Source organism: Artibeus jamaicensis, unplaced genomic scaffold (assembly GCF_021234435.1).
Source record: "Artibeus jamaicensis isolate MK-2021 breed Jamaican fruit bat unplaced genomic scaffold, CSHL_Jam_final contig_288, whole genome shotgun sequence".
NCBI lineage: Eukaryota > Metazoa > Chordata > Mammalia > Chiroptera > Phyllostomidae > Artibeus > Artibeus jamaicensis.
In genome coordinates, this window is record NW_026521645.1 from 1132525 (window position 1) to 1149488 (window position 16964).

Sequence of the window (16964 nt, forward strand, 5' to 3'; positions counted from 1 at the left end):
GAAACCATCATCAAAATGAAAAGGAAACCAACTGTATGGGAGAACATATTTGCCAATGATCCACTAGACAAGGTTTAATCTCCAAAATATATAAGGAACCCACGCAACTCAACACCACAAAAACAAACAATCCAATTCAAAAATGGCCAAAGGATCTGAATAGATAATTCTCTAAGGAGGACATACAGATGGCCCATAAACATATGAAAAGATGCTCAATATACTAGCCACCAGAGAAATGAAATTAAAACCACAATGAGATACTACCTTACACTTGTGAGAATGGCCATCATTCATAAATCAACATAAAACAAGGGCTTGCAAGGATGCAGAGAAAAGGGAAACCTAGTTCACTGTTGGTGGGAATGCAAACTGGTGTAGCCACTGGGAAAAACAGTATGGAAATTCCATAAAAGCTATAGATGGGACTACCTTTTGACTCAGCAATTCCACTGTTGGGAAAATACCCTAAGAATTCTGAAGCACCAATTCAAAAGAAGTCATGCACTTCTATGTTCATAGCAAGGGTATTTATAACAGTCAAGTGTGGAAATAGCCTAAGTGCCCATCAGTAAATGGTGTATTAAAAAACTGTGGTACATTTACACAAAAGAATACTATGCAGAAGAAAGAAAGAAGGAATTTCTATCTTCTGCGACAGCATGGAACTAGAAAATATGCTAACTGAAATAATCCAATCGGCAAAAGACAAATACTATATGATTTTCCTATAAGTAAAATCTAATGAACAAAATAAACAAATAAAATAGAACTAGAGACATGGAAATAAAGAACAATCTGACGGTGACCAGAGGTGCGGGAGGAGGGAGATAATAGGGGAAAGAAGGCAAAGGGAGTAGACAAAGAACATGTATGAATGACCCATGAACGTGAACAACAGCGTGGGAATTGACTGTGGGAGTTGGGATGGAGATGGGCAGAGAAGGGCAGGGGAAAAATTGGGACACCTATAATAGAATAACAATAAAAAATGATTTCAAAAAAATAAGAGCTTGGAAGATGATGGTAAGGTAGGTGGGAACTGAACCCACTTGTTCCTGCACTTAACTGAGACACCAAGTTGATCTTCCAAAGAACAGAGTGAATAGCCAATGGAGTCCCAGCTTATATGAAGTTTGGAAGCCAAAGATAGCAGAGGATGTTTAAAATCAGATGATAAGAGTTTGTTGGCTGACAGGAAGGTCCCTGGGCCCTATGTGGAAGTCCATGGCTGCTGAGGTCCCTGGGCTTTGTGACAGGGACCACAGTTGCCTCAGAAGCTTTGAAGGATGGCCAGGTCACCAACTGGAACTTCACAGGTCCCTCCCCTCCCAGAGCAGAGAAGCCAGTCTCACACCAGAAGAGACCTGGATGCTTGAAGTCACTAGGGGAATAAAAATACCCATAGCAGTGGGAGACCCATAACAGGCAGCGTTCCTTGGTTGTGATTGTGGTCACTAGTTGGGATAGTACCAGAGAAACTGGGGAGCTGGGCGACAGCTTAGAGATGGGAGAAGAGTTGAGCCGTGACTGGTCAGAGCGTTGGCTTGTGTGAAAAGCCGAGTGCTTATTAGGTACTGTCACCCGCAGCCAAAGGGAATTTGTTAAAGAAAAAAGGCTCTCAGCCACTATGCAAGGTCATCTTGTGTACCTCCACTGGGCCAGCAAAGAGGAAAAGGGGTGTAATTTGCTCCAAATCAGGGTGCCTCATAGACTGATAAAAAGTGAGGTAGCAGCGGCTCAGAAAGGTAGCAGTCCCCAGAGAGACTTAATTTAAGAGGGGAACTAAACTGCCCTAAAGGAACTTTGCGGGAGCACAGCCCCTATGCCATCAAAGTGGGAGGAGGAGAGGTGAGAACTGCTCCCTCTAGGATCACCCCAAGGACTTATCAAAGTGTGGCACCACGAGGTGGATTAAAGGTGACAGACAGGGGCATATGGACAGTATGGGCTGTGCAACTCTGAAAGCTTGGGCAGAAAGCTGGGCACCTGTGAATATTGAAGCTCAGACCGAGCCACCCCGACTCCTGTTTTCCCAGAACCACAGGAAAGGGAAAAAACTTATCCCCATTCACTCTGCCTGCAGCATCCAGGAAGACCAGGAGAACCCACTGGGAGGGTTTAAAGTCAGCAGGGGGCTCATCAAATTAGGGAAGTTTTCCATCATTACTTTTTCAAACAGGTTTTCTATCCCTTGCTCTTCTTCTATTCCATCTGGTATCCCTACTATATGGACATCGAAATGTCCACATTACCCAAAGCAATTTATAGATTCAGTGCAATCCCTATTAAAGTACCAGTGACATATTTCTCAGATATAGAACAAACATTTCAGAAATTTATATGGAACCATAAACAAGCCCGAATAGCAGCTGCTATTTTGAGAAAGAAGAAAAAAGTAGGAGGGATCACAATACCTGATATCAAACTGTATTACAAGGCCACTGTAATCAAAACAGCCTGGTACTGGCATAAGAACAGACACACAGACCAATGAAATAGAACAGAGAGCCCATAAACAAGCCCAAGTCTCTATGGTCAATTAATATTCAACAAAGGGGACAGAAGCATAAATAGGAGTAAAAATAGCCTCTTCAACAAATGGTGTTGGGAGAGCTGGACAGCTAAATGCAAAAAAATGAAACTTGATCACCAACTTACACCATATGAAAACACAAATTCAAGGTGGATAAAAGATGTAAATGTAAGTCATGACACCATAAAGGTCCTTTAGGAGAACATAGGCAGGAATATCTCAGATATTCCACACAGCAGTATTTTCATTGATATGTCCCCTAGAGCAAAGGACATAAAAGAAAGAACAAACAAATGGGATGTCATCAAATTAAAAAGCTTCTGCATGGCTAAAGACAACAGCATTAAAATGAAAAGAGAACCAACTATATGGGAAAACATATTTGTTAATGATATCAGACAAGGGTTTGATCTCCCAAATATATATAGAAGTCACACGACTCCAGTTCAGGACACAAAAAACCCAATTAACCAATGGGCAAAAGACTTAAAGAGACACTTCTCCAAGGAGGACATACAGAGGGCCCAGAGATGTATGAAAGATGCTCAGCATCGGTAGTGATCAGAGAGATGCAAATTAAAACCACAATGAGATACCACCACACACCACTCAGAATGGATATCATAAACAAGTTAAGAAACAAGTGTTGGAGAGGATGTAGAGAAAAGGGAACCTTGGTGCACTGTTGGTAAGAAGGCAGACTGGTGCAGCCACTGTGGAAAACAGGATGGAATTTCCTCAGAAAACTATAAATGGAACTGCCTTTTGACCCAGCAATTCCACTGCTAGGATTATATCCTAAGAACCCTGAAACACCAATCCAAAAGAACCCATGTAACCCAATGTTCACAAGCAGCACAACTTACAACAGTCAAGTGCTGGAAGCAACCTAAGTGCCCATCAGTAAATGAGTGGATCAAAGAACATGGTGCATTTATACAATGAAATATTATGCAGCAGAGAGAAAGAAGGAGCTCCTGCCCTTTGCAACAGCATGGATGGATCTGGAGAACATTATGCTAAGTGAAATAAGCCAGGCGGTGAGGGACAAATACTACATGATCTCATCTTTAACTGGAACATAATCAACAAAAGAAAAAAGCAAGCAAAATATAACCAGAGACATTGAAATAAAGAACAAACTGACAGTAACCAGAGGGGAGGATGGGAGGGAAAGGGGGAAGGATTTTCAGGAACTACTATAAAGGCCACATGGAGAAAGCCAAAAAGTGTAGGTTCCAGGGTTGGAGGTAGGAAGGGGTGGGGCAGGTGGGATAACATGGAGACAAGTGTACTTGAACAAGAATAAATAAAAGATATTTGTTATAAAAAGAAGTTATAAGTGAAAAATAAATAAATAATGTTAGATAACTAGGACTGCCAAGTAAAAGAATGAAACTAATCAACCTTTTTACACCATATACAAAAATTAACGGAAAATAGGATAAGGACTTGAATGTAGGACCTAAAAGAAAAAACCGCCTAGAAGAAAATATAGGCAGTATACTCCTTGACATAGGTAGGTCTTGGCAATGATTTTGTGAATTTGACACCAAAATTAGCAGCAACAAAAACAAAAATAAACAAGTGGAACTATATCAAACTAAAAAGGAAATCATCCACAAAGGGAAAAAGCAAACTAATAGATGAGAGGAAATATGGATATTATATCTGACAAGGGGCTAATCTCCAAAATACATAAAGAATTCATAAAACTCAAAAGCACAAAAAAGGGTATAAAAGTGAACACAGTGAAGACATTTTTCTAGTGAAGACATGAAGATAGCCAACAAATACATGAAAAGATACTGATATCTGTAATCATTAGAGAAATGCAAGTCAAAACCACAATGATATCACCTTGTGCCAGTTAAAATGGATATTATCAAGAAGAGAAGAAACTACAAGTGTTGGAAAGGATGTGAAAAAAGAAATCCTCATGCACTGTTAGTGGGAACAGGAACTGTTACAACCATTATGAAAAACAGTATGGAAGGTTTCTCAAGCAATTAAAAATAGAACTACCATACAATCCAGCAATTCCACTTCTGGCCATTTATTTAAAAACCCAAAACGCTAACTTGAAAATATGTATGCACCCCCATGTTCACTGTAGTGTCATCTACTATAGCCAAGATAATATAACAACTTAAGTATTCACTGATGGATCAATGGATAAAAAATGTTATGTAAATAATGGAGTATTATTAATCCATAAAAAAGTGTTTATTGATGGGTAAATGGATAAAGGTGTGGTGTGCACACACATGCACACCCAGAGAAATATTATTAAAAGAGAATGATGCCCTGCCTGGTGTGGCTCAGTGGATTGACTGCCAACCTGAGAACCAAAGGGTCATTGATTTGATTCCTAGTCAGTGCACATGCCTGGGTTGCAGGCTAGGTCCCCTGTCCCCAGTTGGGGCACAACAGATGCAACCACACATTAATGTTTTTTTCCCCTCTCTTTCTCCCTTCCTGCCCTTCTAAAATTAAATAAATAAAATCTAAAAAAAAAAGAGAGAGAATGAGATCTTGCCGTTTGCAACAATATATATGGATCTCCACGAAATTATGCTTAAGTGAAATAAGTCAGAGAAAGGCAGATACAATGTATGGAATCTTAAATTAAAAAAAAAAAAGCTTATGGGGGGGTGGGCTGGGATGGGGGTAAAGGGCAGAAAACTGTACCTGAACAATAACTCAAATAAATAAATAAGTAAGTAAATAAGTAAGTAAGTAAATAAATAAATAGCTTATAAATACAGATAACTTACTGGTGGTTGCCAGAGGCAGGTGGGGGTGTGCAATAAGAAGTGGGTAAACACTTTTAAAGTTTAAATAAACTGAAAAGAAAATAAATACTTAAAGATGGAAAGGTCAAGGGCTAAATTGCATAAGCAGAAAAATAGAAAAAGAAAAATTATCCTTCTAAAAAATGCAGGTTAGAATAAAAGGCATTTTCAGACAAAAAGAGTGGGGTGGGGAGGATGGAAGGAAATCAGGAAGGCAGTGAGAGTCAGGCAGCTGATTAATTTTGTAAATGGCAGGTCTGCACTAAAGAAAATATGTTCTTTACATAGAATGAAAGCAATCTCAATGACTTATCATAATGAAGAGCCATTGAAATGGTAAATGTGTCAGTTTTACTTCAATAAAAAAGAAATGGTAAATATGTAAATAAATTTACATGGATTATATAAAACAACTGTCAAGCACTTGTTAACAGTTAAAATACCTGACACAGAAAACTTGACAAGAATATACAGGAGTGGGCAAAAGGGGCACAGTTGTGAGTACATGATAGTGTATTGGTGTTATTATTTATTATTGTTGTATAATAGTTTGTGCAACTGTAAACCTTTTTGCCCGTGTCATTGCTTTTGAGAAATAGTAACACTCCTTTGTATAAATATACCACATTTGTCCATCCATTTTATGAGTTGATATACAATACTGCAGGGGTGTCAAACTCATTTTCACCAGGGGTCACATCATACTTGTGTGGTTTCCTTGAAAGGTCCCAATATAATTTTAGGACTGTATAAATGTAACTACTCCTTACCTATGGGCAAGTAGCTCTACATTTGGCCCTTTGAAGGCAACTGTGAGATTGATGTGACTCCTGGTGAAAATGAGTTTGACACCCCTGCAATATCGAGTTGGCAAAAGAGTCCATTTAGGGTTTTTTTTTCTGTAAAATATAAGACATAGTTTTCATTTTCACCAATAACTGTTGATTTAAATATTTTGAGTATATTGGCTATGTCTAGCATGATATAATTTTGATTGTTCTGAATTACTGTCTCGATGTGATTACTATCATTTTTAACTGGTCTAGCCGACCGTGAAGTGTACTCCAGGGAGAAATCTCCAAGACAAAACTTCGCAAAGCACTTTTGACATGCTTGATAAGCAACAGCACCTTCTCCATATATTGCACAAATCTTTTTTGTGCATTTCAGTTGCGTTTCTACCATTCTTGAAATAATAAAGCATAATACGACAAAAATGTTGCGCATTTTCTTCCATCTTCAATATTAAAATGGCTACACAAAAATTCACCAATTTTGATTAATTTTTTAAAATGTATACTGATATGACAGCTGTCACAATATAATCTTAACAAAATTGTTTCAAATAAAGTTAAAGATGACTAAGTGCTACTAGAGCCATTTTACAGAAAAAAAAAAAAAAAAAGAAAGAACTTTTTGGTCAACCCAATAGGTTGTTTCTACTTTTAGGATGTGATGAATAATAGTTTGCATAGAAGGGTCTGTATAGACATGCTTTTTTTTTTTTTTTTTTTCCATTTCTCTTGGCTATATACCTAACAATAGGTTTGCTAGGAATTCTAGGTTGAATACTTCCAGGACCTTCTAATCTGTTTCTTACAGTGGCTACAGCATTTATATTCCCACTGGCATTATGAAGATCTCCACATCCTTGTCAGTTTTTTTTAAATTAAAGCCATTTAACAGGTGTAAAGTGGTATCTTGTTTTGATTTGCATTTCCTTAATGGCTAATGATGTTGAGCATCTTTTCATAGACTTTTGGTCTATTTGTATACCCTTCCTTGGAGAAACACCTATTTAAAATCCTATGCCTAATTTTTCAGTTGAGTTAGTTGTCTTTTTATTGAGTCATAAGACTTCTATGTATATACTGGAAATAAGATCCTTATCAGAGAAAAGATCTACAAATATCAAATATGACTTTAATTAAAATGTGTGTATTAACTTCTTTTAAGCAAGCACAAATACAGAATAACAGAATGATTCTAACCTGTTGTAATTATTGGTGGTCATGGTAGTGATAATAAGCATATGTATATAGGAAAAAAGGGTAGAAAAGTTATTCACAGTTGTTTATTATACACGTGAGTAGATAAGATTTTTCACCGTCTTCTTTTTGGGCTTTCCCCTTTTTCCTACATTAAAGGTATATTTAATTAAGTCAAGGCAAAATTAAACCATAACCACTCTTCCCTCTAAATATCTAGCATCCACAGAGCAAAATGAACAAAACATAACTGCTTGAAAAAAGTTTTACTTATATGCTGCCATGCAAAATATTAGTGTCATAATCTCAGTAAAAGTATTAAAATGGCAAATGTAATTAGTTTCATTTAAAAATATCTCCAAGGTATTTTTAAGGCCAAGATGGAGGCGTAGGTAGACACACTGTACCTCCTCACACAACCAAAATAGGGACAACAATTTAGAAATGAAAAAAAGACAGAAAATTGAATTGCATGGAAGTCCAACAACCAAGAAGTGAAAGTAGACACATTCATCCAGACCTATAGGAGGGGCCGGGTCGGGCGGCTAGGCTGAGAGGGGTCGTGTCAAAAAAAGTGGTGGCTGGTAGACCCTGGGCATGTGAGGCAGCAGTGGGCAGACACACCAAGACAGCAGATTGTGAAGGGTGTGGTGAGCAAGGCTGCTAGCATATTGGACAGTCCCATATTTGCATAGCTAAACCAGGCAAAACTGGGAAGCAAGCAGACTGAGCAACACAGGGTTGTAGCTCGGGAAAATAAAGTCTCAAAACACCAATTAAAAACACCTGTGAGCGTTGAGGCAGCACTGAGAGAAACCCCCAGCCTCACAGGAGAGTTAGTTGGAGGCACCGACAGGGTCCTAGAACATACACAAACCCATTCACATGAGAATCAGCACCAGGGGGGCCGACTTTGCTCAGGGGAAGTGGCAGAAGTGACTGAAATATGGCGGGGAGTGGAGCAAGTGCCATTGTTCCCTCTTGGACCCCTCCCAACAGACAGCTACACAACCCAGTGACTGGCTTGTCCCACCCCAGGGAACACCTAAGGCTCTATCCCTCACTATGTAACAGGTGCGTCAAGACAAAAAAATGGCCCAAATGAAAGAACAGATCAAAGCTCCAGAAAAAATACAACTAAGCAACAAAGAGATAGCCAACCTTACAGATGCACAGTTCAAAGTACTGGTGATCAGGATGCTCACAGAATTGGTTGAATTTGGTTGCAAATCAGATGAAAAAATGAAGGCTACACTAAGTGAAATAAAGGAAAATGTACAGGCAACCAATAGTGATGGGAAGGAAACTAGAACTCAAATCAATGGAGTAGACCAGAAGGAAGAAAGATACACCCAATCAGAAAATAATGAAGAAACAAGAATTTTAAAAAATGAGGAGAGGCTTAGGAACCTCCAGGACATCTTTAAAAGTTTCAACATCCGAATTATAGGGGTACCAGAAGGGGAAGAGGAACAGCCACCAGTGGAAACCTTATTTGAACAAATAATAAAGGAGAATTTCCCCAATCTGGGAAAGGCAATAGACTTCCAGGAAATCCAGGAAGCTCAGAGAGTTCCAAAGAAGTTGGACCCAAGAAGGAACACACCAAGGCACATCATAATTACATTAGCCAAGATTAAAATGAAGGAGAGAATCCTAGAAGCAGCAAGAGATAAGGGGACAGTCACCTATAAAGAAGTTCCCATCAGACTCAAGTTCCCATTGAGAAATCCCAGCTGATTTCTCAAAAGAGACCTTACAGGCAAGAAGGGGCTGGAAAGAAGTGTCCCAAATCATGAAATGCAAGGACCTACATCCAAGATTCCTCTATCCAGCAAAGCTTTGATTTAGAATGGAAAGGCAGATAAAGTGCTTCTCAGATAAGGTCAGGTTCAAGGGAGTTCATCATCACCAAGCCCTTATTATATGAAATATTAAAGGGACTTATCTAAGAAAAAGAAAATAAAAAACATGTACAGTAAAATGACAACAAACTCACAATGATTAACAATCACACCTAAAACAAAAACAAAAACTAAGTAAATAACTAGAACAGGAACAGAACCACAGAAATGAAGATCACATGGAGGGTTAGCAACAGCGGAGTAGGAGGAGAGAGGGGGGAAGAGGTGCAGAGGAGGAGCATAGATGGTAGTTAGAAAATAAGACAGGGGGAGGGTAAGAATAGTATGAGAAAAGCAGAAGCCAAGAACTTATAAGTATGACACATGGACATGAACTAAAGGGGGGATGTGTGTAGGAGAAGGTGTGCAGGGTGGAGGGGAGTGAAGGGGGAAAATGGGACAACTGTAATAGCATAATCAATAAAATATATTTAAAAATAAATAAATAAATACAAATATCTCCAAAATAGAGAGCTTTGGCTGGTGGGGCTCAGTGGATTGAGTGCCAGCCTGTGAAACAAACGGTCAATGGTTTGATTTCCAGTTAGGGCAGAGGCCTGGGCTGCAGCCTGGGTCCCCAGTTGGGGATGCTTGAGAGGCAACCACACACTGATGCTTCTCTCCCTCTTTTCTCCCTCCCTTCTCCTCTCTATAAAATAAATAAAATCTTTAAAAAATATATAAAAGCAAAAGTATCTCCAAAATAGAGGAATTTATTCAAGGAGGACTCCTCTGATAAGTAGAATAAACCATTAGGACTTCCAGTGAAATCAGTAAAAGAGCAAGGTTGGACTGCAACTGAAAGCGACTCAGATCTCAGCAATCTCAGAAACCTGAAAGAAAAGCTGGAAAGAAGAACTTAAAAAAAATTGTCCCAAGTCAGTTTCTTTTTGAGGGGACAAAGTAAAGTATAAATTTTTAAAGAGGAAAAAATTAGAGGAGACAAAAGATTACTTTGGTTATTGTTTGTGAGCTACCTTGGAATCCACAGCAACACTGAGCTGTGGCCTACTGAGGATAGCTCAGTAAACTGGCAGGGTACACTGAAGTAAACTTTCCCTCTCTGTAAAATTTAATGGATATTACAAAGATTTAAAACATTAGCCCTTATGGCTGTAGCTCAGTTGGTTGTGTGTCCTCCCACAGAACAAAAAGTCGCTGGTTCAATTCCTGGTCAGGGCATGTGCCTAGATGTGGGCCAGGTCCCCAGCTGAGGCATGTGTAAGAGGCAACCAATCAATGTTTCTCTCACACATCAATGTTTATTAGGCTCTCTTTCTCCCTCCCTTCTCCTCTAAGAATAAATAAACAAATACTAAAAATATGAAGATTTAAAACATTGTGATAAATTGTTTCTGCTAATTTTCTTTATGTATAATTCTCAAGGAATTTTTTTCCACAGTAAACATTTTACTATATTTTAAAACATCATTACATTAAAGGTTTCTTGCCTACTAATTATATCTCAGCACCTACCTTTGTAACTTGAAGCAAGAATTTTCCCCAAATACCTTTAGGCAGAAGCCAATCTTAATTTTCCTTATGTTCAAAAGCTACTAGGCACCCACTACCCACCTGCCTGAGATAGAGAAAAAAACTTGAATATTGTCCAGCTTCGGGAAGGTAAGAAAGAAACACGGTAATGCAGATCAGTAAGACAGTGGAATCTTTTCCGACTTTCTTCAGTGACTAAGAAAAAGCAAAAAGACATAAAAAGCAAACAACATAGTAAATATAGTCAATAATATTCTAATACCATGTATGGTGTCACAGGGGTAGAAAACATCAGGATGATCATTTAGTAAGTTATAAAATGTCTAATTACAGGGGTGTACACCTGAAACTAATAAAATATTGTATGTCAACTATAATTGAAAAAAATTTTAAAGCAATTAAAAACTAATGTCATTGATAGTCTGTGATAATGGCTTTATTGTTAAGGTGGATAATGAAGGTTGAATGGATTATAAAAGGAAAAAATTAATATTAAATATATTACCATCTCTCTGTGGAGATTACAATTTCTAATTTCTGCAGTATGTATTTCAAATATTACAGCTTAAGTGCATGCACATACACACGCTTGTTCATCTTTATTTAACAATACTGGCTCACATCCTGAAACAGATCCTGAACATCCTATGAATGGACCTGGAAATACTTCCAGAATCATTTAAGAAAATCCCATCTCTTTTTCATTCATAGCACAACTTCTTTAAAGCTATAAATATACAGGGGTTTCATTACATATAAGTTCACTCTATTTTTTAACATGTTAGTATTCAATTCGTCTGTAAGCTAGCTGACAAATTAGGTAAGAAGTCCGACCAGCTGTGGGTGGTATGCCTGGTTTCCTTCTCTCTCCATATGGCAAAAGAGGTGGGGCACAAACAGAATGGGCAGGGTCCCCAAGGAGGCACTTTTGAAAAGAATTTCTGATGAGTTAGTTTTCTCATCACATGTATTTTTCCTAAAAGGTAAACTTGGGAAATCAAAAGCAAAAATCAAATTTCTGGTTAATTTTTTTCTGAACATATTTTCTTCAAGAACAATTTCAACCAAGAGGGGAGAGATAAAATTCTTCTTCTAAGTACTTTTTGAGATGTTAATAAGATTCTCCCATGCCAAAAAAAATTTAAAACATTCTAGAAAACAAAAAATCCAATCTGTAAAACAAGTTCAGAGGCTTTGGCCTAAATGGATGTATTGCAACAACTTAGAAAATAAGGACTTTAGTCAGACCAAATACTTTTATCCTTTCTGAATTTCAGTGAATAAAAACAACTATTTCAAATAGCCACCTTCACATATTTTGTTTAAAAACCAATAAAAACCACCATGCAAACAAACAAACAACAACAAAAAACCTAAAACAAAACAAAAACCTTCTTTCCCTCCTCAGGGAGGGATTATATAGACAGTTTTTCTCTCTTCCATTGTGATAACCATCTGCTTGACTTAAGGAATATCAATTCTATATATTCCTTGGTGCACAGTCTACCTCAATCCCTTCCTTGTAATTATTATTACTTTCTTTTGTATTTTTACTGGAGACAGAAATGGATTAACAACTGCTAGGATGCTTGAGGTTGTACAAATGTTCTTTTATTTGCATGACTTAGAAAGATACTTAGAAAAGTGTTTCCATAATTTTATTTACCGCAAAAGGGTCTGCTTGTTTCCAAGTAATCTGAACTCCCCAGGACAGTGGTCTCATTTTCTCTGGGAAAGATTCTGGAACAGCCAATAAGATGAAGCAAATGTCCAGAAGAGCCACCACTGTGGCCACCAGTACAACAAGACTGTCTCCATAGCTGGACGAGAGGTATGCTCCAATGGCTGGACTGCTGACCAGACTGGCTGCAAAGGTGGCTGAGACCTGTGGAGAAAGCACACTCTCACCCAGGGTCCCCTGGGTGCATACCTATAGACATCCTTCCATTGGTTTTAAATAAGACAAAGAAATGCATTGTACAAAAATTTTAAAAAACAAAGAAAATTAAAGTAAATTTGTTCTAAGAATTTTTTCACCAGTACTACTAATTGGAGATATCCTGGAAAGCTACAAGAGTAAAATATAATAATGTTATTAAAAATAAAAATTGTGAAAACCTTCCCTATAAAAAAACAAAACATACATGCTTTAGTCTTCTTTAATTGAAAAATGGGGATGTGGGGAGAAAGGCATACAAAATGCCTGCAGAGCGTATGATAAGAACCTACAAATTACCCAGGGACTATCCTTGATTATTGTTTTCCAAAAATATGCATTGGTTGAGCTTTTGATCAAGATGGCAGAGTAGGAAAACATGTACTTACCTCCTCCAATGACCACATCAAAATTACAACTAAATTATAAACAAATCATTACTGAGAGCCTCCTGAAGACTAAACAGAAGTCTAATACTTAAGGATACAAAGAAGAAGCCACATGAAGACTGGCAGGAGGGGCAAATACACAGAATGGGCTGGTCCCGTACGCTCATGTGGTTGTTAAAATCAGGAGGAATATCTCAGCATCAGAGGTTTCCCTCAGAGGAGCAAGGGGTCCCAGTCCCAAACCAGGCCCCCAGCTCAGGATACTAGTGCAGAGAAGAGAAGTACCCATAACTTCTGTCTGTAAAAACCAGTAGGAATTATGGATGAGTGAGATAGATAGCTTCTGGAGTCCTGGGAGTTCCTCTTCAAAGACCCATGCATGAACTTACTCACTGACAGACTAACTCACTCTGAGCAGCAGCTTGAAACATACAGGGAAGAACTAACTTGTCTGACATCAGAGTGAGGGCTGGAGGGGCAGCTTTCTCCCAGACAGAAATGCTGGCAGAGGCCATTGTTCCTTTCCTGAGCCTTCCCCATTTAAGTGCAGATTGTGGAGACCCAAGCAAGATAACGCTTGCCAAAGGAGTTAGAAGCAGGCCTTGGGTTCAGCACAGCTGCCCTAGGCCATGTAAGACTGCCTAATAGATTATTGTAAGAAAAGAATGACTTGCCTGCTTGCTATATCAATGTACCAAGAAGGAGCAGCAAGTGTTCTTAAAAAATAAAATGTACCTAGCCTTGTGGTTTGTCTTTCTCATGCTTTGCTTCAAAGCTGGCTCAATATATACAGCCTGACTTCACCAATAAACAGTTCCCTCCTCTGCAACCTAGAGAAGGGACTCCACCTGACCCCACTTTGACTTTGTCTCTTTACTTCTCAACCCCTCATCGCCTTCCCTCAGGACCTGACCGATCTAGCTGCACAGGTGGTGGCACTGGTGAACACCATATCTGAGTCTCCATTACCTTGGCTAACACTGTTATCCCAGCCCTGGTGATTGCCTGATACTCTGTCCCACCCAACTTGCAGGCCCACTGATGCTACTTCAGTGTTGTTTACATACAAATGGCCAATCTTGGCTCATGCTATAGACTCTCCTAAATTCTCCCCAAGGTTCACAAACTTCCAACAAGCAGCATCTGGCCTCAACGCACCCTATACCTCCTGATAAGTGACCTCAGGCCCAGCACTAGTGGGCAGTGGCCCCCGTTCACAACTTGGCCTTGGTACCTCCACCCTAGCACAAGAGGCAACCATCTGCACAACTCCTTGTAACACATCTAGGTAGGACGCAGGCCATGGTTGACATTGGCCTACACCTCCTGGAAGGCCCCAGAGTCAGGCCACCTGTGGAAAACTTCAGACCACACCAAACCACAACCCAAAAACCTAGAATAAACGGATAAACCTTTAACCAGAATGATCAAGGTGAAAAGAGAGAGGACCTAAGTAAATAAAGTCAGAAACCAAAGAGAAGGAAATTGTGATGCAGGAAGAAGAAGGTAATAGAGACCATAATATGAGGAGCAGAAGGTGACCAAGGCCAAGTATCCTCCAGTCAGCTGGAAGTATCAGTAGGGATCATTCAGGGGATGTCTAGTTACATGCATGGGGAGATACTCTGGAAGAAGCATTGGAGCAATGTGCAGAGGCCATGTTTGGCTATGGGACAGATACTAGAACTGTGGAGGCCCTCCAAACACTAGAAGTAGAAACAAAAGAAGATGACTTACAGTCTCTTCTCCTTCAGTTTTGGATGACTGGTTTTATAAATTTAGAGCCAATGAATTCTTTATACTCTGGGAAGTAAAAGTACTTAGTATTTATCAAAGAAATTTCAAACTATGGTCAAATAGGTGGGGGAAAAAATCTCATTGTCCAAGACCCCTCAGGAAACTAAAGTCAAGGAATTAAAATATTTAGCAATGCAGGTCTAGAATGAAGAGAAGCCAGAAGTTTCTGTGATCACTGATATTTAATATACAATAAACAAAATAACTCCTATGAAAAAATTTTCCCTTTCTTTTGAAAAGATACCATGATACCACGATAAAAATTCTACTATATCTGATAATATATGATGATTTGCAAAAAATTTTTTACTTAAAGTGTAACTTTCACAAATAGAAAATCAAGGCACAGTCTTGGTCTCTATTAACCACATAATCAAATGTTAAAGAATTCTCCAGATGACAAGTATGGTTTTTCATTTTTCAATTCCCTGCCATAGCAGCAGGAGCAACATACCCTTCCAATGGAATGCCAGCCCTCTAGCTTGGTCCCAAAACAGATCATTAATGTAAGCAGAAGCCCGAGAGACTATGAAGGCTCCATGGTCTTATTGAATCCAGTCTGGGAAAAACATTATAATTTGAGAAACCCTACAATCAGGATTTTGCATTTCCTCCAAATTGGTAAAGACATATCTTTTCTAAGTGTATATTTAAAAAATGGCATTTTAGATTGCTGTGGAAAGAGTCATCCTGTATGGTAGTTGATTATCTTAGAAGAATAATTATAATTGAACATTAGAAGACTTAAAAAGAAAAAAGAAAGAAAAACCGGGAAGTGACAATGGACATGATAGAACTAGAAAAATTATTAAGTAATACTATAACTGGGGGGAGTTACAGCCAGGATGGAGGTATAGTTAGAAACCCTCTGGTTCCTAGCATAACCAAAAGGAAGATAACAACCAATCAAAAACAACAAACAACCAGAAGTGCCAGAAAATCAAACTGCATGAAATTCCAACAACTAAGGAATTAAAAAAACATTCGCCAGACCAGTAGGAGGGACGAACGGAGAGGGGCAGCTGGGCAGGAGGAGAGAACCTACATCACGGCTGCAGACTACACGAGTGAGTAGGGTCTGACTGAACAGTAAACTAAACACTCAAGCTAACTGTAAACTACTGTGGAGGTTGCTAGGGTGGGAGAAACTACCAGTCTCATGTGGCAGGGTCCGTTGGAAGGTGGGGCTAGTAAGTGCTGGAAGCAACCTAAATGCCTATCAGGAAATGAATGGATAAAAAACTATGGTACACTTACATGATGGAATACTACACAGCAGAAAGAAGGAGCTCCTATCCTTTGCAACAGCATGGAGGGAACTGGTGAGCATTATGCTAAGTGAAATATGCCAGGTGGTGAAAGACAAATACCATATGATCTCACCTACAAGTGTAACCTAATCAACAAAACAAACAAGCAGGCAAAATATAACCAGAGACATTGAAATTAAGAAAAAAATGACAGTAACCACAGGGGAGAAGATGTTAGCAAGAAAATGGGGCAGGCTATCAAGAACATCTATAAAAGGCATAAAACCAAAGTAGGGTAGGATTAAGGATGAGAAGTAGGGATGGTTGGGTTGGGGGAAGAGGGGATGGAAAATGGAGGTAACTGTATTTGAACAAGAATTTAAAAACTTTAAAAAAAAGAGGGGCTAGAGCCAAGCAAGTCACATGGTTCTCTATCTGACCCTTCTCCCACAGACAGCACCACAACAGAGCAAAGAGGATTGCTTCGGCTGGCTGAATACCTAATGTCCCCCCGGCCCCACAACACAATAGGTGCACTAAGACAAAGAAATATGGCCCACATGAAAGAACAGAGCAAAACTCCAGAAAAAGACCTAAGTGACAAGGAGATAGACAACCTATGTGATGCAGAGTTCAAAACACTGGTAATCAGAATGCTCAGAGAAATGATTTAGCTCAGTTCCAAAATGAAGGAACAAATGAAGGCTACCCAAAGTGAAATAAAGCAAAATATTAAGGGAGCCAACAGTGAAGGGAAGGAAACTGGGACTCAAATCAATGATTTAGAACAAAAGGAAGAACTAAACATCCAACTGGAACAGAATGAAGAAACAAGAATTAAAAAAAAAAAAATTAGAGAGGGTTAGGAAACTCTG

General features: G+C 38.8%; 1 protein-coding gene and 1 pseudogene across 3 annotated transcripts in view; one reads left to right on the top strand and one right to left on the bottom strand.

Moving 5' to 3' along the window:
• The window catches only part of MFSD14B (major facilitator superfamily domain containing 14B), a 159320-nt gene that overhangs the window by 30939 nt on the left and 111417 nt on the right, over window positions 1-16964 (bottom strand). For all 3 annotated transcript variants that reach the window (XM_053662797.1, XM_037157074.2, XM_053662796.1), the window contains 2 exons: window positions 12384-12602; window positions 10799-10912 (listed from right to left, as the gene is read on the bottom strand). In XM_053662797.1, coding sequence (XP_053518772.1) covers window positions 10799-10912; window positions 12384-12602 — 333 coding nt within the window. The remainder of the gene's footprint in view (window positions 1-10798; window positions 10913-12383; window positions 12603-16964) is intronic.
• Window positions 12917-15025, top strand: LOC119058125 (protein archease-like; annotated as a pseudogene).